Source organism: Emydura macquarii, unplaced genomic scaffold (genome assembly GCF_026122565.2).
Source record: "Emydura macquarii macquarii isolate MOO-44397 ecotype Brisbane River unplaced genomic scaffold, CSIRO-AGI_Emac_v2 contig_1790, whole genome shotgun sequence".
Classification (NCBI taxonomy): domain Eukaryota; kingdom Metazoa; phylum Chordata; order Testudines; family Chelidae; genus Emydura; species Emydura macquarii.
The window spans coordinates 6634214-6660221 of record NW_027131927.1 but is presented as its reverse complement, the minus strand read 5'-3'; the positions used below and the strand labels follow the sequence as shown (position 1 = coordinate 6660221).

The following is a 26008-nucleotide window of genomic DNA, read 5'->3' as shown; positions in this document are numbered from 1 at the left end:
CATCCCAGCGCTGTGTCCCTCTGCTGCCACCAGGGGGCAGAACCGACCTGGCTCCCACTGCCGGGCCCGGGCTTTGGCTAGCAGGGAACTATTTAAATTGGGAGCCAGAGGGTGGGAGGTGGCATCAGGACTTGCCCTATAAAGCCCCTGTGCAGCGAGCAGGGAGCGAGCTGGGAGCCCAGGGCAAGGGGCGAAAGCTGCTGTCCTCGGATCGCCACCACCACGGGAGAGGGTGCCACGCGCGGTGCAGGCTCCGGCCAGGCAAGGTTGTGGAGGGCCGTGGAGCCCAGCAGCTGGCGCGATATTGACTGTCCCTTCGCCATGGGGAGCTGCTGAGTTCTTCGTGTGTGTTCTTCGGGGCGCTGACACCGTCCCAGATCCGCGGCCTCTCGCTTTTCCCATCAACGCCCAGCCGCGTATCTTCCCACCTGGCAGCCAGGCAAACTCCATCCTCTGCCTTCCAGCGTGCTCCGGCTCGGGGGCGGCGTGTCCCGCTCCCTGCGTCAGGGCCGTCTCTGAGAAGGAAGGCAGCGAGCGGCCCTGGAAAACGAGTTGGATTGGGTTTAACGAAGACAATCTGCAAATCGGCTCCTCGTGCCCGGGGCTTGGAATGCTGGGATCCGTCAAAATGGAATCGCACGACATCTCCGACTGGAACGCGTACTACAGCGAGCCCACGGAGGTACGGCGAGCGGGGCAGCTTTTAGCCAATTCTAGCTGTCAGGTTAGAGGACGTGGCTTTGTAATATTCGGGGGAGGAGGAGGCGGGGGGGAGAAAATGGACGTTACAAACAAATTTCTACCTGGAACGAGGGGGAAATCACATTGGTTTCCAGTCCCCCCTTTAAAGGGATCTGTTCTGGGGGAGGGCAGCACCCCTGGGAAGTGCAGTTTACATCTGGAGCTGCGATGCAGCTAGCTCTGGGGCAGTGCGGCATATCAAAGAACACCCGAGGCGGTTTCTGCCGCTTGGGGTTTTTCAGTCTCCTTTCTGGCGAAGTTGCAGTTGTTGTCACACAGCAAAGGTACTGGGGCCCGTTCTGCCTGCGGGCGACTTCCGATATTAAACTCCCGGGGGCCAAAGGGGGTGAAACGTGCTGAGGTGCCTGGGATAGAAGGCAGGGTGTACCTGGGCTCGGATCTGGGGGGGTGGGGGGCGTATGTGTGAATCTGCTGGGGGTCCCCCTCCTCACATGTGCGACACCCACCCATGCAGCCCCCCGCACAGGCAGCGCGGTGGGTTTGCTTTCCCAGGAAACCCTCCTGGAGACCACTGAGGAGAGTGTGAGCAAGGAGGAGGCAGGGCTAGAGCAGACAGCAGGGGAAGGGACGCTCCTTCCACCTCATCTCATGGCACCTTCGCCCCATCCCCCACCCCCAGCCTGGGCATCGCACGCCCCCAGCCTTCACAAATCACCTGCCCCAAAGCCCCGGGCTGGCTGAGAAACCCTGAGATTTTACAAAGCCCCCAGCCCCCTGCAGCTCTCTCTTTGCCACCTGGTCTGGGCACCACTTCCTCCATCGCCACGTGGGCGGGGTATGGATTCGCTTTGCCCGTGATCATGGGACTCCAGGAGCTGGAGCTGTCAGCAAAGCACCAGACAGCGTGACGCCCTCCAGACCTGGACCTCTCTCCAGACCCACTCCTTCAAAGGGTCCGAGTCAGTTCCCTGCTGGGAGCTCTGAGCAGTGCCCGGCAGAGCGGGGCTGACCCCAGGGGAAGAGGAGCAGAATTGGGCCTGGCAGCATCACACAGGATCGGGCCCGAATCACTAGGATCCAGCCCCCTGCACCAGATCCAAAGCCCAAGGCAGCCAATGGGCCGGATCCTCCTCTTGCTTGAGTTTTACTCCGCACACTTCCTGATCTGCCCCCGGTGTGAGCAAGAGGAAAGTAGACCTAACGGCGGTGCTCCCGCTGCGCCGGGCCCTGGCCGCTCGGCGCAAGCTCCTGGGCCATGCTAGTGTAACCCCGCGTGACAGCGCCGGTGCTGAGGAGGCACGCCGGACTGACACCTCTGTGAGCCGAGAGCAGAACCAGGCCGCCCTCCACCCCCCCCCCGTGCGCCCTCCACCCCCCCGTGCGCACAACCCCAGTCTGGCCCTAGAGGAGATAGAAGGGGGTAGAGACAGCCGGGCGAGCGCAGAGTTCGGCAAGGGAGACAAGAGAAAGAAAGATCCCCCAGGGTTTAATACATCGTCAGCATCTAAAACAACGGTGCACTCCTTAGCTGATAGATGGATAGATAGGCGGTGTGCGGGGACAGACAGACAGACAGATAGATTCTCGGTGGGGCTTTTGGTACCGTAGGGGCTGGATGTAAATGGACGAAGGCCCTCAGACTTTAACACAGTGAAAACAATTAATCTAATAATCAATTCATCTCAGTAATGAATAATGAACAGTAATTCATGTAATTAACGACAAAGCCGGGCGTGGCCCTCGTCCACGTTGCCACAAAGGCCGGCCATGGATCGCAATCTACGCATTGCTGGCGATTGTTACTGGGGGCTGGTTTTGGAGCGGGTCACTCGCACGCCTAGCAACTCTCTCTGACTGAGCTGTGCATCCGGGGGCCTGCAGGCTCTTCTCCCCGCCGGCGCTGGGCTCTCCCTGCGCGCACGGAATACCAGGCTCAGCGCCCGCTCCCACTCCAGCACACAGGCCTGGTGCAGCCGAGGGTGTGCCGTGCTGTGCACCGCGGTGATGGGTGTCACACAAGAATCGCCAGCCAGGTGGCTGGGTCGCCGGGGCGGGACGCAAGGGGTACGTCTGGGGCTCCCAGCCGACAGAGATCCTGGCCACCTGGGGGTCACTCCCAGGCTGTTCCCTGCCATGCTCCCCATGACTCAGCTGCCCCCTCCCCTGTGCAAGTCCCACCCCAACTGGCCCAGTCTGGACTGCAGCTGGGGCAGGGTTGGGGCCAGCCCCCCTCCCACGGTGATGCCATGCAGGAGGAGCCGGCGATCCCCAGCGATCGGGGCCAGGTGCTCCCTTGGCAAACACGCCAGCAGGAGAGCAAACACGGGGCAGGTGATGGGGGCGGGGGGGTTCCACCCAGAAACCACGCCAGAGCCTGGAGCCAGAAGGGGAGCCCAGCCCACAGCCTGCCGGGGAAGTAAAGGTCCAGATCTCTACCTGGTGTAAACCAGGAGTGACTCCACTGTAAGCAATGGGGCTAGATCCTCATCGGGTGAAAATCAACATAGCTGCATCGGAGTCAATGGGCCAGATCCCAGCCGGTGTCAGTCGGCCGTAGCTCCATTGGAGTCAATGGGGCCAGATCCCAGCCAGTGTCAGTCATTCGAGTCAGTGGGCCAGACCCCCAGGCAGAAGACACTCCACAGAAGCTTCTAGCTTTACGGTACTTGACATCAGCATAAATCACCAAAACTCTTCCCTTTCCCAGGCCAGGTGTTCCCATGCCTGGACAGGGAACTGAACTCCCCAGACTGGCTTCTATTCCTGCCTCTGCTACTGGCTTATTAGGCAAACAAGTCACTTCCCCGCTCTATGCTTCAGTTTCCCATGCTCCCTTAGCTGTGTCCTGATCTTTGGGGCAGAGACTGTTTCTCACTGTGTGTCCGGGCAGCACCCAGTGTGATGGGGCCCTGATCTCAGTCATTGTGTGTCTGGGCAGCGCCTGGCGCGATGGGGTCCTGATCTTGGTCACTGTGTGTCTGTGGTGTCCTTGCTGGTGTCTTGTAGCCAGTACTCTAATAAAAAGGCCTGTGATTCCCCAAAGCAGCCACTAATCCTCCTTTTCTCAGTCCCTTGGAGCCAGACTGTCAGTCGTGCTCAGCTCCCATTTACACACCAGATCTCCTGTCTACTCTGGGTTTCTGGTAGCTGCAGCCCTGCAGCCGTGTCACCGCATTGATGCCAGCCCCATTCCACATCAGTGAGTCTACATGAGGGTTTGCCCTGAGGCAGCTGCAGCCATGTAGCCTCCACCAGCAGGTTTTCCTAGCACAGAGCGGCTCAAAAAGTAGTGGCCAGTCTCCAAAGAGCAGCCATGTTCTGCAAGTGATACTGGACCGGGGACTCGTCTCCCATACACCCACCTTCAGGATGTTCAGGATCAACCCTGTACAGGAAGAGCCCTTTATTCCACCACAACCCTTCCTTTGACTTCCCCTGAGCCAGAGGCAAAGACATCAGGGTCACAACAGATCTGCTCTCCTGGCTTTCCATTTAACCCCCAGCCATGCTTCAGCCCATTCCCACCACTGCAAGCGCTTCTGGAGTTGCTGGGCCTGAGATTTTGTGCCTGTTTCTTAATTCACCATGTGGCAAAATCTGGACAAATAAACCTTGCTGCACTATCAGAGCAGCCATCTAGGAAAATAAAATGCAACAGTGGTTAATTGAATAACTATAATGCCTAACTCAGATCAGGGCCCCGTCACGCCGGGCACTGCCCAGACACACAGTGACTGAGATCAGGGCCCCGTCATGCCGGCCGCTGCAGGCACTGAGGGAGAGATAGGCCCTGCCCTGAAAAGAGATCACAGCCTAAATAACAAGACAAGGTATTATCCTTATTTTGCAGTTGGGGAAACTGAGGCATAGAGGGGCAGGGACTTGCCTCCGGTCACACAGGGGGGCTGTGTCAGAGCTGGGAATAGAACTGAGAGCCGCTGGATCCTTACCCAGAACTCTGCTTTCCTCTGTGGCTAATGTCTATTATCTCGGGTAGGAAACATAATTGGAACACAGGGCAGGGGGCAAAAAATCCTGCCATGGTTTTCTTTCCATTTTCCAGTCAGCTGTACTGAAAAATACAACATCTATTCTTCATTCACAGCAAGGAATTCAGGCCAGGTTGAGATTCAGCCCATGGCAGCGGGTCCAGTAAAGACCCAGGCCCCACTTTTATTGGTCAGAAGAGATCATTATGATCATCTATTCTGACCCTCTCGATAAAACAATCCATAGAGCTTCTCCAGAATAATTCCCAGAGCCGATCTTTTAGAAAAACATCCAATCTTGATTTAAAAGTTGCCGGTGATGGAGAATCCACCACGACCCTCGGGAAACAGTTCCGTTTTATCTCACCGTTCAAAATGTTCACCTTATTTCCAGTCGTAATTTGTCCAGCTTGATCCACCAATCATTGCATCTTGTTAGATCTTTGTCTGGCAGATTGGGAGGGGGTCCTAAAGTTCATCCTATCTGTAAGATGCGATTGGTTCCCTAAGCCAGTTACATCGGCCCCCTGGTTGCCTTCCGAGAGCTTTCTAAATGTGAATAGTCACACCAAGGCGTGTTTGCACCAGGATCAGTGACGCTTTCCCTTTCGGCCAACTTGCTGGCAGGCAAAAAGGCTCCCATGCCAGTGATCAGGTGAAGTCCACATTTTTATCCAAACTAGTGACAGTGAATTCCCTTCCCAGCTCTGGTTATTGGCATGGTTGGGCTAAAACCAGTGTAAAAAGCTTAAGAAAGAGGCAGCTTCTCTGCAAAGACTGTACACTGCAGAGAAAGAAGCCGGGTGGCCATGTGTGACGGCACCATCTAGTGACTTCTGCTGTAACATTATCATCACAGGGCATGGATCCCGATCAAACAGCAGGACACCCACAGGGCTGAGCGCTGCAGCAAAGGGAGCAGTGCCATTTGCACTAGAAACTCATCGCATGCATTTGGCTTGCTCTGCATAGCTCCCTGCATCTGTCTGATTCAGGCATGTCAGTTTCCTGCCCTGTGCGTAAGCACAGGCTGGTTTAGTTACCTGGATAGATTTTGGGGGTGGATTCTCCTCTCCCACTGGAGCAATTTCACCCAAGCCAGTGGAGTTTCCATAGCCTACAAACGGTGTTAGAGGAGATTCAGGCTTCTGTTGCGGGAGGGGTGGGGTGGAGGAAATTACACTGAAGAATTTCCTAGGTGGCAGCTTGCAACTGCATAGTAATGGCCCAGGGCGGGAGGGTCTTTTGGAGAAGTTGATTTTCTGGTGGTTAGAACATGAAGAACGGGGGGCAGGATGCCTGGGTTCCTTGCTCTAGGACGCTGTGAGTGGTCTAGTGGTTAAAGCAGTAAGGCTGGGGGTCAGCACTCCTGGGTTCTGTTGCTGGCAGGGAAAGGGAGAGTGGCATCTAGTGGTTAAAGCAGGTGCAAGCAGGGTCCCGGTCTCGGTTCCGCTTCTGACTCACAGTGAGACCTGGGTGAGTCACTCACCCCGCTCTGTAAAATGGACAATGGTGAGAGGCCAGCACATGGCGCTGCTGTGAAATCTTCGGGGGGGGGGGAAGGTGCTGCTGTATGTGCTTTGGATCCATCTGTGCATGTGTCCAGAACTGCATTCCAGCCACCAGCCACTGGAAGGTGGCCCCAGCCGGCTCCATGACGGGAAAAGCTGTTCCACCAAAACACGTCATCTGGACTAGGAGTATAAAACACGGGCCTTCCTGCTATGCAGCCCTGCTAGCCTTCGTCCGTCTTTCCTTCTTTCTTTCCTTTACGCAGCGCTTAATTGGTGAGCTACGTCTTCGACATAAAAATGTCCCCACTAGAAAGAAGGGAAGTGGGTTTCTAGCACAGGCAGAAGGCGCTTGTTTTAGTTCATATTTATTGCTAAACCCTTTTCAGTTTTAAGAATGGAAACTGGAAGCTGAAACATCTGGGACCATCACTGGAGCAAATCTGCATAGTTCCATTGGGATCAATGGGCTGGATCCCAGCTGGTGTCAGTTGGCCGTAGCTCCATTGGGATCAATGGGGCCAGACCTGAGCTGGGGTAAACGAGCTCCATTGAAGCCAAAGGAGCAATACTGATTTACACCAGGGGATCTGATCCTTTCTAGCAGGTTGACCTTTGTTTCTAGAAAAAAAGGTTTGGCTGAAGCATCAAGTTGGGGAGCAAATACAAGATTGGCTTAGAAACAGTGAGCTCTCTCCGGGGCTCTCTGTCTTCCTCACCTGGCTTTGGAGCCCTTTGGAGTCACCCTTTCAAGCATTTCTCAGAAACTAGGAGTGCTGGATGGTGATTAAAAACCCAAAGGAAAGCAGAGCTTCTCGCTGACTCACATGACTCCAGGAGCTGGGGCTCTAAGGACAACACCAGCTATCACGAGAAGATGACGAGAGTTAGCACCACTGCACAATAGCACCGGGGATGAGAGAGAGCTGGGACAGGGATCCCAGTTCCTAAACGCCTTAGATATCAGCAGGCTTTCTAAGGCAGGGTCATGCCCCCACACACCTTAAAACAGGCTCATTCTCACACCCGCACAGACACACACACACTCTGAAGTAGGGCCATTGACACCCACCTCACCCATATACTCAAGTGCATGTCACACACACACACACCCCCGCAGTGTTGCCAACTCCTCCACTTTTATTGTGTGACTCAGACTTTGCTACATGCTTCTCAAAGCTCCACCTCCAGGAGTCACGTGAACTCACCAGAAACGCAGCTTGCATTTTTTTTTAATGAAGTAAGTGTCTCACCCTGGTGGTTGTGGAGAAAAGCTTGAAACCTTGACCCAAGTTCAGCCTAAATACTCAGACACCAGAAGACCAAGAAAAGGAATCCAACATGGATAGGGAAAGTGTAGGCCCTTTACAGAATGGGGGAGGCAACCTTGTGATAGGATGTGGAGAAAGCTGAAGTACTCAATGCCTTTTTTGCCTCTGTCTTCACAGACAAGGTCAATTCCCAGACTACTGCACTGGACAGCACAGAATGGGGAGGAGGTGAACATCCCTCAGTGCTAAAGGAACAGGTTCAGGACTATTTAGAAAGGCTGGACATACACAAGTCCATGGGGCCAGATGCAATGCATCCGAGGGTGCTGAGGGAGTTGGCTGAGGTGATTTCAGAGCCATTGGCCATTATCTTTGAAAACTCATAGCAATTGGGGGAGGTCCACGTGATTAGAAAAAGGCAAATATAGTGCCCATCTTCAAGAAAGGGAAGAAAGAGGATCCAGGGAACTACAGAGGGGTCAGCCTCACCTCAATCCCTGGAAAAATCATGGAGCAGCTCCTCAAATGAATCCATTTTAAGGCACTTGGAAGACAGGAAGGTGACCAGGAACAGTCAACATGGATTCACCAAGGGAAAGTCATGCCTGACCAACCTGATTGCTTTCTATGATGAGGTGACTGGCTCTGTGGATGTGGGGAAGTCGTGGATTTGACATACCTTGACTTTAGCAAAGCTTTTGATACAGTCTCCCACAGTATTCTTATCAGCAAGCTAAAGAAGTATGGGTTGCATGAATGAATTATAAAATGGATAGAGAGCTGGCTAGATCATCAGGATCAATGGGTAGTGATCAATGGCTCCATGTCTACCTGGCAGCCGGTAACAAGCGGAGTGCCCCAGGAGTCGATCCTGTGGCCGGTTTTGTTCAACATCTTCATTAATGATCTGGAGGATGGGGTGGATTGCACCCTCAGCAAATTTGCAGATGACACTAAGCTGCAGGGAGAGGTAGATTCCCTGGAAGGTAGGGATAGGATACAGAGTAACCCAGACAAATTGGACGATTGGGCCAAAAGAAATCTGATGAGGTTCAACAAGGACACGTGCAGAGTCCTGCACTTAGGATGGAAGAATCCCATGCACAGCTACAGACTGGGGACCAATGGACTAGGCAGCAGATCTGCAGAAAAGGACCTGGGGGTTACAGTGGACAAGAAGCTGGATATAAGTCAGCAGTGTGCCCTGGTTGCCAAGAAGGCTAATGGCATATTGGGCTGCATTAGTAGGAGCATTGCCAGCAGGTTGAGGGAAGTGATTATTCCTCTCTATTCAGCACTGGTGAGGCAGTATCTAGTGCGATGGGATTCGGGTCCATGAACTCCTAGGTTCTATCCCCGGCTCTAGGTGGGGAGTGGGGTCTAGTGCTTAGAGCAGAGAGGAGTACGGCAGGGTCCTAGGCCTGGATCTGTCACTGACCTGCACTGTGACTTTGGACTGCCCCTCTCTGTATCTCAGTTTCCGCATCTGAAAAATGCTGACTTCATCTTATGAAGGATCAGAGGCCTGGATGTGGTTGGAGTCCCCAGCACAGAAGGGGAATCGTCTCAGCCTGACCCCTCAGTGTCTCTCTCCCAGCCCTGACGGTGAGCCTTTTCTCCTGCATCAGGAAGTCTCCCGCCCCGCCCACTGCCCGGCTCTGCCTCCATCCCCAGCACTGGAGCTGGACTGCAGCACATCCCACAGCCTGGGCTTGGAGAGCCGGTCCCTTCCCAGCCTGCAGCACCCGCGCCCTGTCCTGGGCCCTGCACAATGGCCTGATTGTCCCCTGTGCCCTGGGCTCTTCAGAAGCAAAGAGGCTCGGAAACGGCCGTGTCTGGAGGAACCGTGACCAAGGGGTCTGGGGCCAGTTCACGTGTCGGGTTCCCTGCTCCGCCCCTTACTAACTGTTTCTTTCCTTGGGCCCAGGTGGGTGCCGGGGGAGCAGATTCTCTTCCTGCTCCGATGCAGAAAGAGGAGTGGGTGCTGGAGTCAGCACTGAGACATCTGCCACGAGCAGGAAAGGACCCCAAGGTCCCTTCCAGCTCAGGGGACTCTAGGCACTGAGCTAAATCCTGGCTCAGGCAAAATCTCAAGTGGCTCCTCTAAGAGCCGAGGGCTTGGTCTATTGACTGGATGTTTATTATTAGGTGGATTGAGACCAGGGCCCCGTCGGGCCAGGCATTGCCCAGACACACAGTGACCGAGATCAGAGCCCGTTGTGCCAGGTGCTGCCCAGACACACAGTGACCGAGATCAGGGCCCATCAGACACACAGTGACCGAGATCAGGGCCCATCGCGCCAGGCACTGCCAGGTGACCGGGCCCATCGCCCAGGTGCTGCCCAGACACACAGTGACCGAGATCAGGGCCTGTCGTGCCGGACACACAGTGACCGAGATCAAGGCTGCCCAGACACACAGTCCGCGCCAGGTGCTGCCCAGACACACAGTGACCGAGATCAGGGCCTGTGCCAGGTGCTGCCGGGCCGAATGCCTGTCAGACACACAGTGACCAAGATCGGCCCAGACACACAGTGACCGAGATCAGGGCCCGTCACTCCAGGTGCGGCCCAGACACACAGTGACCGAGATCAGGGCCCGTCGTGCCAGGTGCGGCCCAGACACAGCCCCTACAGTCTAAACAGACAAAGGAAGAACTCTTGCTTCCCATTAACAGATGGGGAAACCAGGGCCCCAGGGAGATTAAATGTCTTGTCCAAGGTCACAAGAAGAATCTGTAGCAGAGCTGAGACCTGAAAGCTGATCTGCTGAGTCCCAGGCCAGCCTCCCCACTCTGCCCTACCCCACCCCACCCCACCCTCCTTCTTCCTCCTCCATCACTCCCCTAGCACAGACTCCGGCACCTCAGGGTTTGACCTAGTGGGTGTGGCCCCAGGATTGAGCCCCTGGTGGTTATTCACTAAGGGCTGGATTTGGCCAGCAAGCCCAGCACCGACTGGAGTGCTGATCTGGCACAGCCCTGGTAGCTGAGAGGCGGCCGCAGGGGTGAAAATTAACTGGGAAGTCGGGGGGAGCAGGAGACTGCTAAAAGGGGCTGAGCTGAGCCGAGGCACTCAATATGGTGGTGCCAGCTCTCCAGAGCCTGGGAATTGGCGGCCTGCTTCTTCAAGCGCCATCACCTGGGATATGGGAGAATCTCGGTTCTCCCTGGTTTTAAAATCATCTCCACATCTAGCCCAAGTGGGTGCGTGGAACAGGCGGTGGAAAGAGGAGGGCCCAAATCCAGATGCCCGACAAACCGCCTCCCAGATGTTTTGGGTTTGATTTATCAGCCAATCTCAGGGTTTTTAGGCCTAAACTAACAGTGATGGGCCTAAACTAACCCTCCTCCATGGGCTCAGCTCGCTGCAGCGCGCGGCCTGGGCTGAGGGCATCTGGGTGATTGCATGGGGGGCACGGCTTCGTAATAGGCACAGTCTCCAGTGGGGAGAACCGGGGGGCACTGTCTACAGCGTCGTGAGTTCCCAGCCTACCTGTGCGTTGTGTGCGTGGCTTGTGGGGGAGGGCGGCCTCTGCCATTCAAGGGAGGGGCAGAGAACCCTGGTGTCCGGATTGGCCTGCCCCCGGCTTGCAATAGAGCTGATGCTAATGTCCAAGGCTGCGGGTGAGCAGCTGCGAGGGGATAATGGCTCTTACACAATCACCCTGTCTGCAGCCCTGTTTGGAAAGGATTTGGGGCCACCCGGGCCGTGAGAGACACCAAAATCCTCTGCTGTTGCAATGCCTCCATGCTGAGCAACATGGATCCATGCAGAAGCCCTGCCACAAACACACGTGCTTTGCAGAGAGGCCCACATGGGCAGAACTCACACTGCACGCCTGGGGCATGGAGTCACACGCACAGGCACAGGAGACGTACACAGCTGGGTGTTTGCCTTCAGGCAAGAGGCGTGGTGCCTTGTAAAAATAACAATAATAATGTATGAAAAGATTAGAGATTGTCTATCCATCCCCATACACCCCATCTATCTATCTATCTATCTATCTATCTAGTTAGTAGAATATTTAGAATTGGGAGTAACTAGATGAAAATGTTTCTTCGCAGACTTTTTCCTGACATCCAAATACCACCTAGGCTTGTCCATGGCCAGAAAGGCTCTCTGCTCTGGCCATACCCGCTCGCTGCAGACAGTCATGATCTGTAGCAGGATCTCCCTGCTGAATGACATGGCGCTGACGCAAGGACAGGGAGATAAGCACTGAAAAGCAATCAGGCAGCAAGGAAATAGGAAGCAGAAGGCGAGTGGGGGAAGGGGGAAATCAATATTTACACTGGAGATCCTGGGAGCTAATAATGCCAGCTGGCTCAATGGGCCAAGACCTGGGACTCTTCAACAGTCTTCCCAGCCCTGCCACTCACGTGGTGCCTCAGTTTCCCTTATGTAGAGTGGGGCTAATTACCCTGGCCTACCTGCCAGAAGGGGGTGGGGAGGGTGACTTGGTTAATATTTGCAGAGCACCCTGAGGTTACTCAGCCTTGCTTAAAGCACAAGCCTCACACTTGATTCCCAACTCTGCCACTATCTCCTTGTGTGACCTTGGGTCAGTCCCCAAATCTCCCAGGGCCTTAGCTCCTTCTTATCACAATGCAGGTAACAATCCTTCCTTCGGCTGTTCAGACCGGGAGCTCTTTGGGGCAAAGACTGTCTCTCACTTTGCTTGTGCATTACCTGACACGACGGGGCCCTGATCTCGGTCACTGTGTGTCTGTGCAGCGCCCGGCGCAACGGGGCCCTGACCTCGGTCACTGTGCGTATGGGCAGCGCCCAGCACGATGCGGTCCTGATCTTGGTCACTGTGTGTCTAGGCAGCGACCAGCTCAATGAAGCTCTGATCTTGGTTGGAGCCTCTAGATCTTACCCTAACATTACTACTAATCATCACTTATGATGGTCTAAATTCTGATGTGTATTATAATCATTAGGGGGAAAGTGTTGGTTTTAACCTTGGCTCTGAGTCCAGATCACCAGATGGGAAAATAACTGAGCCATCTGGACTAAGAGAATAATGAAAAGGCTAACGAACAGGACAAGCACAGCAGATTTTTGTTCAGACAGGCCTGTGGGCTGTTGGAATGACAAAGTACATGAATATTAATAGTAAATCATAATAATTAATAATCCCCAGCTCTTTTCTGGCTCTTTTCATCAGGAGAGCTCCAAGTGCTTTACAGAGGTGGTGCTTACCATTATCCCCACTATACAGAGGGGAAACTGAGGAACAGAGAGCCGAGCGTCCGTGTTTATGTAACCCGCAGCTCAGGGTGTGTTATGCATCCCACTCTGCGCCGGATCCACAAAGACCGAACAGAGGCTGACTCAGGCTCACGCTCTAGGACAGCTTGTTAGGTGCTGCCGGTCCGGGTTGAGAGAAGGCAGCTGGGGAATTCATAGGCTCGTAGATGGGAAGGCCAGAAGAGCCCGTGAGGTCATCACGTGGGCGGCAGCTGTGCTGCTCAGCTGATCTGGGGAAAGGAGCACCCATCTCCCAAGAGGAGACTGAAGGAGCTGGGCAGGGGCTTGTTGCACCTATGAGAGGCAAGCCGCGAGGGGAGCTGCCGTTCTCTAGAAACACACCAGCAGCGGAAGCCCTGGGGCGGAGAAGCGCTTGTGAAGCTAAGGGGTAGTGTTGGCACCAGGACAACTGGGGATAAATGGGCCAGGAATCAGTGGAGGCTGCAAATGGGAAGAAGGTTTCTAGCCATTGGAGGGGAGGTGGGAGTCTGGAGCGGCCTCTCCCAGGGAACATGGAGGAGCAAACAGCTGAACTTGTTTGAAGGTGGAGCGGGAGAAGTTTCTCACCGGGATGATCTCCCAGGGTTGCTGTGATAGCAGGGCCTGGACTCCATAACCCAGAAGGCCCCATCCAGACCTGTGTCCTTTGTCAGCCAGACCCACGTACAACACAGGCCACAGAACATCCCCCCATCAGCACTGTATGAAACCTCGGCACTTGTCTTGGGCTCAAGCATCTCGGCCAGCAAGGCAGCCCAGCTGCATCCTGAGCCTTCAGGAGATGGCAAATCCACCACTTTCCTGCTGTCCGGGTTAATCACCCTCCCAGCAGAGGTGCTTAACCCAGGAATTGGATAGCAGGTGTGTGTGGGACGTGCAAAGCCCATGGAGGCCCAGCTGTGAAATTCTCTGCTTCTTAGCTCTGTAGCACCACACCTGTGCATGGCGCTGTTCAATGCAGTTAAAGGTGCAGGGCCAGATTCTCATGTCCGTGACGCTGGTGTAAATGCAGTTGTGCTAGTGGAACTGAGGAAAGGATCTGGATCTGCAAACCCAAAGATTTTACCATCTAAGGCTCCAACCCTGCAGTCTAATCCCGAGTCCTACTATGAATATTACATTGGTCCCATATATATATATATATATACATATGTATGTTACATGGGCACTGCCCAGACACACAGTGACCGAGACCAGGGCCCCATTGTGCCAGGCACTTCCCAGACACACACTAAGATCAGGGCCCCACTGTGCCAGGTGTGGCACAGACACACAGTAACTGAGATCAGGACAGACCCATAGCCAGGTATGGTCCCTACTCCAAAGAGTACAGCCCAAATAGGCAAGGGTGGTGAGGGAAACTTATGCACAGTGCCTTGAACTCTGATCTTCTGAGTACCAAGCCAGTGCCCAGTCCCCTGGCCCATGACCCCTCTCCATAGCCAGGGAACTAATGCTAGCTCCTACCAGGGAGCCAAGACATTTTATGCACTGGACCCGGGTCTGAGTTTACAGAAGTGGAAATGGGGAACAAGTCAGTTAATGCCAGTGGAGCTACTCCAGGCCCAGGCCAGCGTCACTGAAAGCAGACTCAGGTGCTGGGTGTTTAGGGATTTCTGTGTGATGGCTGTAGTGCATTTAGCCAGTTATTTAGTGTGCGATTATACCGACAGCCACAGTAATAGCAAACTCTTGGGCACAAGCAGACAATGTGCGTTTCAATAAAGTCAGTTTGTCTAGGAGCAGAGACTATCAGCCACTCTGATGAGATGGGAACTCTATCCTGGGCAGCTTGGCTCTGAAAAGAGCGGGGGGGCCTGGTGGAGAATCAGCTGAACATTGAGCCCCCAGTGGGACGCTGCGGCCAAAGGGGCTAATGCAGTCCTTGGATGCATCCCCAGGGAATCCTGCATAGGAGCTGAGAGGTTAGACCGCTGCTGGGATCCGGGGGCCAGGTCTGGTGCCCGCAGTTCAAGAAGGATGAGGATAAATTGGGGAGGGGTCAGGGAAGGGCCACAAGACTGATGAAGGGTTTGGAAAACCTGCCTTATAGGGTTAGATTCCCGGAGTTCAGTCTGCTTGGTTTAACACAGAGGAGGTTAAGGGCTGATCTGACCCCTGGCGTAGAAACACCGACCATGGGAACAAATATTTATAACGGGCTCTTCAGCCTCGCAGGCAAAGGTCGAACATGAGCCGGTGACGGGAAGTTGAAGCTGGACAAATTCAGCCTGGAAATAAGGGGTAAATTTTTAACCGGGAGAGTAATTAACCACGGGAACAACTTCCCCAAGCTCACGGCAGATTCTCCAGCACTGGCCATGTTTATAAGAAGATGGGATGGTTTTTCCTAAAAGACCTGCCCTAGGAAGTGTTGTGGGGCCAGTCTCTGGCCTGGGTTATCCAAGAGGGTGGCTAGATGATCACAGTGGTCCTGTCCAGCCTTGGACTCTATGAATCTATGAACCCCCTCATTACCAGGAGGAATTCTGACCCTGAGTCACTCCCACGCAGAGATGGGATATTGACCTGGGCCGAGCAGCTGAGCTAATGTCTCCCCAGGCTAATGGAGGTTCCCCACATCCTGGCCAAAGCCCCTCAAGTGGGAGCTGGTGACACCAGAGCTGGGGACACTCAGCTGAGGCAGTGACAGCGTGGCCTGGGCACTTGTTCCACCTCCCCCAGACACCCACACACAGGGGGAAGGAGGCAGTGGGTGAGGTTACCTGGTCCAGAGGTACCACAAGGTAACATGTTCCTGCCCATGCATCTGAAATCAGATGGCAGGCAAGGGCCAGATAGGCCTAGGATGTCCTCCCAGGTGCCAGGGTGTTATTGAGAGATGGGCCAGAACCAAAACATCAGCTCTGAAGCCTCTCAGCTGTTGGTTCTGGCTCAGGGTCCATTCCGTAACATGTGCATTCTCCTGGAACTGGCGCTGCTCTGCCCATCCATAGCATCAGGAGTACGCACTGTGTGTAATGTCCTCCACACGGCCTCCAACAGAGCTATGGCCGACTGACACCAGCTGGGATCTGGACCTTTGACTTCAGTAAGCTACGGCTGATTGACATTGGCTGGGATCCATCCTACTCACTGATATTTCTCTGCACACTCAATGCAAATGGCATCCCGTGTCCATCTCCCCAATTCACAATTGCACAGATGTTTCTGAAATTCACCCAGATGGCTGCATCCGCCAGGTGGCCCCGCATGAGCCAGTCAGAAAGAGCCACCGGACCTGTCCTGGGATGCAGTTATGCTGGTAGGAGATTGACCTCATTCAGGGCCCAGCTCAATCCACCCTGTGACCTGCTAAAGAATCGGGCAACCGTCCGTCTCCTCCCGACACAGACAAAGCGTGCCAGTCTCAGGCTGGTTGATGCCTACAGTCCTGGTGGCTGGGCTGGGGATGTCGGTGCTCACAGCTGGGGGAGCACGCTCAGCTAGCACTGGCACACCAGGAGCAGAGGGGCCTGGTGCGTGTGCGTTATACGCCGTGCTGTATGCACACACCTACACCCGTTAGCACCCACTTACACGTGCACATGCACACGCGTATGCACACGTTCATATGCACAAACCCGCATGCCCACTCACGCACACAAGCATGCGTACACACTCGCGCACAAACCCACACACAAGCAGGCACACGCATGTGCCCGGGAGAGCCTGCACACAGACCCACACAGAAAATTTCCAGTCACCAGGAAGGCCCCATTTCCCTTCCTCGTTCCGAATGCTCCAGACGCTGGTGGGCAGCTGGGAGTCACAGTGAGAGGTACAATTGGACAGATGCATTCTGGGGGTTTTGCCCACCATCCTCTGAAGCATCAGAGGTTAGCCACAGCTGGAGACGTGGTGGACCGGTGCTCTGAGGTTGCACAGAAAATCCTCTCTCTGGATGCTGGGCTGGTGGGTCTAGCCCACATGCTGTGAGTCTAACTGGTCACCAGGTTCAGGGCTGGGAAGGAGTTTTCCCTGGGTTCTGTCCTGAGTTGTGGGAGGGGAGTGGGGTCTAGTAGTTAGAGTGGGGGGCTGGAAGCCAGGACTCCTGGGTTCCATTCCCAGTTCTGGGAGGGGAGTGGGATCTAGTGGTTAGAGTGGTGGGGTGCAAGTCAGGACTCCTGGGTTCCATTCCCAGTTCTGCTGCTGACGTCTGGAGGACCTTGGCAACAAGTCACTTCCCAACACTGTGCCTCAGTTTCCCCCTCTGCAAGCATGGGCATGACAATACTGACCCAAGCATGTCTGTGAGGAGCTTTGAGAGCCTCCTGGGGGCCCCGGAGCAGAGCCATGCTGAAGGGTTATTTCTTTCTGTGGCTTGAGCGGGGCAGAGGCTGCTACAGAACTGGGGGTGCGTAACCCAGCCTGCCCAGGACTAGGAGTGGCTGCATCAGTCAGGAGGGGCGTGCTTTGCCCCCTGCTCTGCCGAGACAGTTACGAGTTGCCAAAGCAGCCACAGGGTTCTGGGGAAAGCTGTCTCCTGGCTGGGTCAGATGGGGAGGGGAGGGTCCCTTGGGCTGGGGGGACAATGGGTCTGTGCTGAGGTCAGATGGCGGGGGGAGGTGCACTCAGGCTGTGGAGGGGCAATGGAGCCAGTCCAAGCCAGAGTTGGGAGTGAATTTGTAGCAAAATGTTGAATCCAGCCCCACAGGCGGACCGCCCAGCTTGCCCAGGAAGGAGCCAAGCAAAGATTGAACAGCAACGTGGGGATTTCACAGGGGGGCTCAGGGCAGCCTTGGCTAGCGTCTCACCAGTGACCGGGCAGAGGGAAAGCTCACTCTTTGTGTTATGGTGGTGCAAAGAGACCCCAACTGAGACCATCGTGTGACCCCGTCGTGCCAGCTGAGCACTGCCCAGACACACAGTGACCGAGATCAGGGCGCTGTTGTGTAGGGTTGCCAACACTGTATTGCAAAAATAAGCCCCTGCCCTAACCCTTCTTAGCCCCTGCCCTAACCCTTCTCCCAGTATTATTAGGGGTCCCAGTGCCCTGCCACGGTGGCTAGGGGCAAGTTTTGACCTAGAGGCTCGTTCTGCAGCTCAGTCTGTTTGCAAAGCCCTGTGGCAGCCTTTGCATAGATTTGGGATGAAAGGTAGTAGTGCAAAGTGCAAGAATGCACTTAGGGACTAAGAGCAAGAATTTTTGTTCTAAGCTGGGGACGCATCCGATGGACGCAACAGAGGAGGACAAAGACCTGGGTATATTGGTTGATCACAGGATGAGTATGAGCTGCTAACATGATGCAGCTGTGAAAAAGGCTAACGCAGTCCTAGGATGCCTCAGGCAAGGCATATCCAGTAGGGACAGGGAAGCATTAGGACCATTACACAAGGTGCTGGTGAGCCCACATCTGGAATACTGTGTGCAGTTCTGGTCTCCCATGTTTAAGAAAGATGAATTCAGAGTGGAACAGGTGCAGAGAAGGGCTGCTAGGATGATCCAAGGAATGGAAAACCTGCCTTAGGAGAGGAGACTCAAAGAGCTTGGCTTGTTTAAACTAACCAAACAAAGGCTGAGAGGATATATGACCTAGAAAAATTAGAGGATTGGGCCAAAAGAACTCTGATGAGGTTCAACAAGGACACATGCAGAGTCCTGCACTTAGGACAGAAGAATCCCATGCACAGCTACAGACTGGGGACCGACAGGCTAGGCAGCAGTTCTGTAGAAAAGGACCTGGGGGTTACAGTGGACAAGAAGCTGGATATGAGTCAGCAGTGTGCCCTGGTTGCCAAGAAGGCTAACGGCATATTGGGCTGCATTAGTATGAGCATTGCCAGCAGATCAAGGGAAGTGATTATTCCCCTCTATTCCGCATTGGTGAGGCCATATTTGGAGTATTGTGTCCAGTTTTGGGCCCCCCACTGCGGGAAGGATGTGGACAAGTTGGAAAGAGTCCAGCGGAGGGCAACAAAAATGATTAGGGGGCTGGAGCACATGCCTTATGAGGAGAGGCTGAGGGAGCTAGGCTTGTTTAATCTGCAGACTAGAAGAATGAGGGGAGATTTGATTGCAGCCTTTAACTACCTGAAAGGGGTTCCAGGGAGGATGGAGCTAGGCTGTTCTCAGTGATAGAAGATGACAGAACAAGGAGCAATGGTCTCAAGTTGCAGTGGGGGAGGTCTAGGTCAGATATTAGGAACAACTTTTTCCCTAGCAGGATGGTGAAGCACTGGAACGGGTTACCTAGGGAGGTGGTAGAATCTCCATCCTTAGAGGTTTTTAAGGCCCAGCTTGACAAAGCCCTGGCTGGGATGATTTAGTTGGGGTTGGTCCTGCTTTGAACAGGGGTTGGACTAGATACCCCCTGAGGTCCCTTCCAACCCTCATCTTCTCTGGTTCTATGAACACAGAACAAACTTTGGCAGGTTCTCGGAGCCCATCCCCCGCTGCTCGCCAAAAGTTCATGGTGCTTAAGGCTCGAAGGGCCCGTTAGATCATCTAGTTCACCCTTCGCTATGTCCTCTATGATTCTATGATATGATTGCTGTCTATATACGTCAGAGGGCTAAATACCAGGGAGGGAGAGGAGTTATTTAAATTCAGCGCCACTGAGGCCACAAGAACAAGTGGATATAAACTGGCCATCAGGACATTTAGGCTTGAAATTAGATGCAGGTTTCTAACCATCAGAGGAGTGAAGCTCTGGCACAGCCTTCCTAGGGGAGCAGTGGGGGCAAAACACTTAGCTAGCTTCAAGACTGAGCTTGATAAATGTATGGAGGGGATGATAGGATGAGATTTCCTACAATGGCATGTAGCCAATCTGCGACTGCTAGCAGCAAATATCTCCAACGGCCAGTGATGGGACACTCAATGAAGAGGGCTCTGAGTTACTGCAGCGAATTATTTTCCAGGTGTCCGGCTACTGAGTCTTGCCCACACGCTCAGGGTCTAACTGATCGCTGTATTTGGTGTCGGGAAGGAATTTTCTCCTGGCTCAGATTAGCAGCGGCCATGGGGGTTTTTTCACCTTCCTCTGCAGCATGGGGCACAGGTCACTTGCAGGCTTAAATTAGAGTAAATGGTGGATTCTCCGTCACTTGACATCTTTAAATCATTATTTGAGGACTTCAGTGACTCAGCCAGAGGTTAGGGGCCTGTTGCAGGAGTGGGGGATGAGGTTCGTGGCCTGCATTGTGCAGGAGGTCAGATTAGCTGATTATGATGGTCCCTTCTGGCCTTAAAGTCATTGAGTCGACGACTCTTTTAAAACCAAACTGGGCAAAACGTCTTTAAAAATTGGTTCGAGGAGACTAGTGGCAAAAGCAGCTGGACAGTAACAAAGCAATGTGCACGGCCCAGGGCTCACAAGAACCCTACAATAACAAAGCAGCATGCATACTGACCTTGATTAATATGCTAGCATGCACCCTGAAGTCCACAGGGAGATTCAGAAGAAACTGCAGCATTGCCAACTCTCACAATTTTACGAGTCTCTCACTAGTCGGTGTTTTTCTAAAAGTCCCAGCTCCTGGAGTCAGGGGACTAAGTGAGAATCTCCACTTTCCTTTAAACAAAGTAAATATCTGGGTTCCTTCTATTCAAGCAGTAGAACCCCAAGATTTTTTGAGAGACCAAATTGGTGATTTTTGAACACTTGGGGTTGGCCACACTGTGTTCTCCTTCCCGTCAGGGAACGTTATGAGGCAGTGTTGCTGGCTGCCACGTTCTACACCAGAGGTGGCCCCAGGAGCAGGAGAATTTGGCATGGAGATTGGTGCTGAGGGATCCTGCAGAGTGGAAGATGCAGTATTTCGATAGAAAATTGGGTTTTCCACTGATGGACATTTGGGTGTGACGAAGGTCTGAAATGTTCAGCTTTTCACTGAAAAACCAACAGGCCCCAAAACTGGAGTAGCTCAATTCGGATTCCTGCCTCACGGGAGCTGTAGTTCAGTTTCCTCCTGTCCCTGTTCTGCTGTTAGGGGCAATTTCCTCAGCTGGACTACATCTCCCATAGTGCACCACAGCCAGGGATTCCCATGATGCAACTACCTTCCCTCACCATGACAGAAGGCCATGGTGCACCATGAGAGATGTAGTCCAACCCGAGAGCCCGGCCTTCAGAGGAGAATGGGGAGCATGAGGTGCCTGAACTATGACTCCTGGGAGGCAACAGTTACATCTCCAGACTGACAAGTCTGCAGCTGAAGAAACGGGTCGCTTGTTTTGTTTTTTTGCTCTTAAAGTGAGCAGAGGTTGTACAGCTGCTTTCTGGAGAATGTCCCCATCCATGCAGGAGCCCTCATCTCGTCCCATTTGCCTCCAAGATTTACCCCTTCCTCCATAGACATCCCTTTGCTGCCTAGGCACAGCCCAGCTTTGGTCCTGGATCCCCATCTCCCTCCCACTCACACAGCTACTGAGACTAGTGCCAAGCAGGTCCAGAGCATGAACTGCTGTGATCTGGTCACTTTTCACGCCCACTGTGCACCAATGTCAATGGTGGCACGAGATGCCCAGGGTAACTTTGAGCAAGCCCTCATGGTTAAAGCATAGGACTGGGGTTTTCTACCATTAACCTGCTTGCTTGGGTGCTTCATTGGGTGCTTCCCACTGCCCCCACTCTGTGCCTCAGTTTCCCCATCTGTACAATGGAACTAGCGACGCCCACCTCATAAGAAGGAGAGAAGGACTAATTAGTGTCTGTAAAGTGCTGCTCGATAGTGCAGCAGGGCTGGGGGAAGCCAGGTAAGGCTGGAAGTGATACAGAAGAGCTCAACTCACCTGGGCAGTAGAGCCCTGTGAATTTTGAATGAAGGTTTCATGGGAGCAAAAAAGTTTGGGTGCACACTGGTGGGGCTTTGGGTTGGGTTGGGGTGAAGGTTCAGGAATCTGGTTTGTGTCAGGGGAAAAAGCCTGGTGGATCCTGCTGTAACTAAAATTCCAGGAATAAGCTAAACTGCCCTAAGCACCTTTATAGCGATGTAACCGCATCCACACTAGGGTGTGAGCTGCTTTCACCTGGCCTGTTTCTAAACCAATATAGTCCTAACCATTAAAAAATGGTGCCTATGTCACCTCTTCGTCCAACCAGGCAGATACAGATGCCTCAACCCTCAGTCCCTGCAGACCCCCACATTTCTGTAGCTCTTTTCTGAATTCCTGATAGCATGTCAATGTTGAATAGTTATGTTTGAATAAAGGTTTAATCTATCTATCTATGTATCTATCATTGTTACAAGGCACCTGTCATTGTGGTGTACAAGCACTTTCCCTCACTCCTCATTTCTAGAGCTTTGCCGGACAAGGGAGAAAGGTGATGGGGCCCAATCATCTTTGTAGAGCAGAGTCCTGCCCCACTGTCTTTCCTGGCTGCAGGATGCCCACCTGTCTGATTTGCCCTCTCCAAAGCCTCAGGGGCTGATTCCTACCTTGGCAAATCAGCAGCTGTCTGGAAATTTTCCCTGGAACTATTTACTCCCCAGGCAAGTCTTGACTCAATCAGAGCTGTTCAATAAAGGATCTCAAACCGTAACTGTATAAACAGAGCTGGGGCGGGGAGGGGATTTTCCCTCTGTATCCGGCATACGTGAGACTGAAATTGGATCCTGCATCCAGCTCTGGGGTCTGCATTTTAAAAGGGATGTTGACAAATTGTCGAGGGTGTAAGAAAAGCCACGAATATAATCAGGAGCTGGAGAAAATGCCTGATAGTGAAAGACTGACAGAGCTCAGTCTGTGTAGCTGATCAAAGAAAAGATGGAGAGGTGACTCGATCTGTATCTAAGTATCTTCATGGGGAGAAAATCCCAGGCAGGCACTAAAGGACTCTGAAATCTAGCAGAGAAAGGCAGAGCAAGAGCCAATGCTGGAAGTTAAAGTCACACAAGTGGCTAACCACAGGAACAAAGTGCCCAGGGAAGGGGTGGGTTCACCAGCTCTTGGTTTCTCCCAATCCAGCCTGGACACAATCCCTTTGTGGAAGATGTTTCAGCCAAAGATGGGTCATGGGGCTCAGCTCAGGGGTGACTGGGGGATCTAATGGCCCCTTCTGGACTGACAGGATCTGACTCTTTCCCATTGTGTTGAATGGCCCTGGAACAGAGTCAGACCCACAGTTGTCCCAGAAGAACGAAGCCAGGTCGCAAACCCATTCTGCCATCATCGCACCAGTTTCTAGCCGCGCTTAGACAGGTGCGTTTTTCATCATGGGATCTCAAAGCACTTTGCAGAGCTGTGGCCATTTACAATTGGAACCCAGGAGTCCTGGCTCCGAGGATGAGCATCGTTGGTGGATTTGGAGCCTGGTCAAAACCCTATTGAAATCAACAGCAGTTTTCCTGTTGACGTCAGTGGGCTTCCAATCAGGCCCCTGCAAAGCAACGTAGCAACGCTCAGCAACACAGACAGGAAACGTGCAGTGTGAGGAACAAGGTGGCACCGAATGCATTGATTGGCAGTTGGGCAGTGCTGGTAAATGTGGCTCAATAGCCCTTTCAGTGAAACCCTATCTAGTGTAAACAGCAGGCGCCATTCTTACACCTGAGAACCTGATCCCAGTTTGAATGGCACTAAGCTGTTTATTTAATAAACTCTGCTTTAAAGGTGACCTGAGAGGAGGGGGAAAAATACTGGGTTTGTGGCCTTCCTGTTTCCCCTTCACAGGCCCAAGGAGAGCTGGCAGTAAAAGAAGCAGGTTTTGCTGCTCCTTTTTCACATTAGAAAGTTTGGTCTTGGGAGTTGGGGCTGGATTCTGATCTCAGCTCCACTGGTGTAAATCTAGAGTCACTCCTGATATCAAGGGAGTTAGGCCTGGATTCTGAACTCAGCTCCACTGGTGTAAATCTGGAGTGACATTGAAATCAATAGTTTAGAACCCCAGATTTTGATCTGAGTTCCACTGATGTAAATCTGGATTCACTCCAGTTAACACCAGTGTAAATGGGTTCAGACTACAGCCCTCTATCTTATACCCTTCTGGTTGTTACTTTCCCTGTTATAAACCATCCCTGGCCTGTCCCCTTGGGGCCGAATCCAGCTGTTGACTACATTACTGCAAACCAGGAGTAAGTCCATTGTGTCCAGATTTACCCTAGTGTAGCTGAGAGCAGAAGCCAGACTGTGGTATGTGAGTCATGACCCTGCCTCACGTAACTGATGCCCCCGACTAGGTTGCCTCGGGACTAGGCCGAAGTCCTCTGTGGTAGTTGCTAGGCTAACTTTGATGTGCAAGACTCACTCTGTCCGTTGGCTTCTCCTAGGTCTATCCATCCGCGAGCACCATGACCTCCAGCCTGGGGCCTATGAACACCATCAACTCCTACATGACGCTCAACTCGCTGAGTTCCCCCAGCTCCATAAACGTGACCTACCCGAACGGTGGCCTTAGCAGCCCTTCCATCACCGGGCTGACCAGCTCGCCCAGCCCCATGGGCCTCCCCAGTGTGACGTCACCTGTCAGCCCGGTGCTGACGCCACTGGGGGCCCAGGCGCCCACCATCAGTTCCCTGGCCCCCTACCAGAACATGAGCCAGTCCCTGGCGCCCCTGGGGTACCCGGCCTCGGGCATTAACCGGCCCAAGGAGATCAACAAGTCGTACCGGCGCACGTTGACTCACGCCAAGCCCCCGTACTCCTACATCTCCCTCATTACCATGGCCATCCAGCAGGCCCCCAGTAAGATGCTGACCCTCAATGAGATCTACCAGTGGATCATGGATCTCTTCCCTTATTACCGGGAGAACCAGCAGCGCTGGCAGAACTCCATCCGCCACTCGCTCTCCTTCAACGACTGCTTCGTCAAAGTAGCCCGCTCCCCGGACAAGCCGGGCAAAGGCTCCTATTGGGCCCTGCACCCCAATTCCGGCAACATGTTCGAGAACGGATGCTACCTGCGGCGCCAGAAGCGCTTCAAGATCGAAGACAAGGCCAAGAAGCCCAACACCAAGCCCTCCGGCCCCCAGGAGCAGGCTCCCAAGCACCCAGAGCGGCTCCAGGAAGGCCAGAGCCCCAACACAGCTTCCGAAGGGGCTGAGTCGGGCCACTCAGATGCCTCCCACGGTTCTGAGGAGCAGAGGGGTCTGGTCCAGTTGGACTGCTCTGGTGTGCAGGGCTCGTCCCCAGCCTCTGAAGCTTCCCCCATCTCTCAGCCAATGAATAGCCACTACTTCCCCCCCTCCCTCACCAATCTGGACCTCCCAAACGACCTCAAAATGGACCCTCAGTACAACTTCAATCACCCCTTCTCCATCACTAATCTGATGTCCTCCGAGCAGAGCCACAAGATCGACCTGAAGGCCTATGAGCAGGCCATGGCCTACAGTAGCTATAGCTCCCCCCCTGCGTTGGATGGCAAACATGCCTACGAGACGGCCACCTCGCTCAGCGAAACCGGCTCCTACTACCAGAGTCTGTACAGCCGCTCCCTGCTCAATGCCTCATAACGGCTCCTGCCCAGAGCCACAGCTGCTTGGAGAGATCGGGGGTGAGGGGTAGACGCCATCTCCCCATCCACCCCCCGACTGTGAAATGCTCCCTTCCATTGTCCACCACGTGTGACATGGGGGAAGGAATGAGAGATTGGCTCCTGTGCCAGGCACCATTCAGAGTGTAGGCTCCTTTCCTTGGCGGTGTGGAAAACGCCCTCAACCTCCTCACCTCCATCCCCACCCCATCGCCAAACTTTTCAAGGTAGCAGGGCAAAGTCTTTTCCATGGTAATGGCCAGGTGGGTCAACACATTCCACATCCCTCCCTGTCCTGGCCACCTCCTGGGAGATCGCGCCGACCGATCACCAGGCCAGCTGGGATGCTGCCCTTGGTTCTGTGCTATTAGCTACCACAACGGCACCACTGAGATCAGCAGCTGTGGAGGGGCCTCCACAGCTAGGATTGGGTGTTTGATGAGCAACCTAGTCTGATTCAGACATGTCCCAGAAGAGCTGTACATCCAGCCCCTGGCCTCGAACTCTGAGCCTGGGAGCAGCCCTCGTTGTGCCCAGAGAACATGGAAGTCTCTGCCCAAATGTTACAGTTTCCAAGAGCTTCTCAAGGGGATCCCCAAACCACCGCAATCCACACATGGGAGGACTCCACTGTTACATGCAAGGGGCATTGTTACGCCAGGCACAGATTTGGCCCCATGAGTGTGATGCCTGAGGGGGAAATTTGTTCTAGATTTTTTGTTGGTTTTTTTTGTAAATGGCTTTATATTTAAATATTTGCTTTGGAGAAGGGGTTAATAGAGTCGGTTTTAATATATCATACTTTAGAGAGGGATGTGTTTGTGGATGGTTCGTTTTAAATATGTCTTTACTTTTTTTTGGTAT

At 53.6% G+C, this 26008-nt stretch overlaps 1 protein-coding gene across 2 annotated transcripts; it reads left to right on the top strand.

Moving 5' to 3' along the window:
- Nucleotides 1-370: 370 nt before the first annotated feature.
- FOXA3 (forkhead box A3) lies at nt 371-26008 on the top strand. 2 transcript variants are annotated; one of them, XM_067557344.1, is made up of 2 exons: nt 371-682; nt 23943-26008. In XM_067557344.1, exons 1-2 carry the CDS (start codon nt 611-613, stop codon nt 25122-25124), a joined length of 1254 nt encoding a protein of 417 aa, XP_067413445.1. In that variant the 5' UTR covers nt 371-610; the 3' UTR covers nt 25125-26008. The 2 variants fall into 2 exon arrangements, with proteins under 2 accessions (XP_067413445.1, XP_067413444.1); XM_067557343.1 differs by having other exon boundaries at nt 371-724.

Coding starts and splice junctions, on each gene's coding strand:
- FOXA3 (XM_067557343.1), top strand. CDS start 611: ATGCTGGGATCCGTCAAAATGGAATCGCACGACATCTCCGACTGGAAC. Junction 725..23,942: donor TAGCCAATTCTAGCTGTCAG/GTTAGAGGACGT, acceptor GGCTTCTCCTAG/GTCTATCCATCCGCGAGCAC.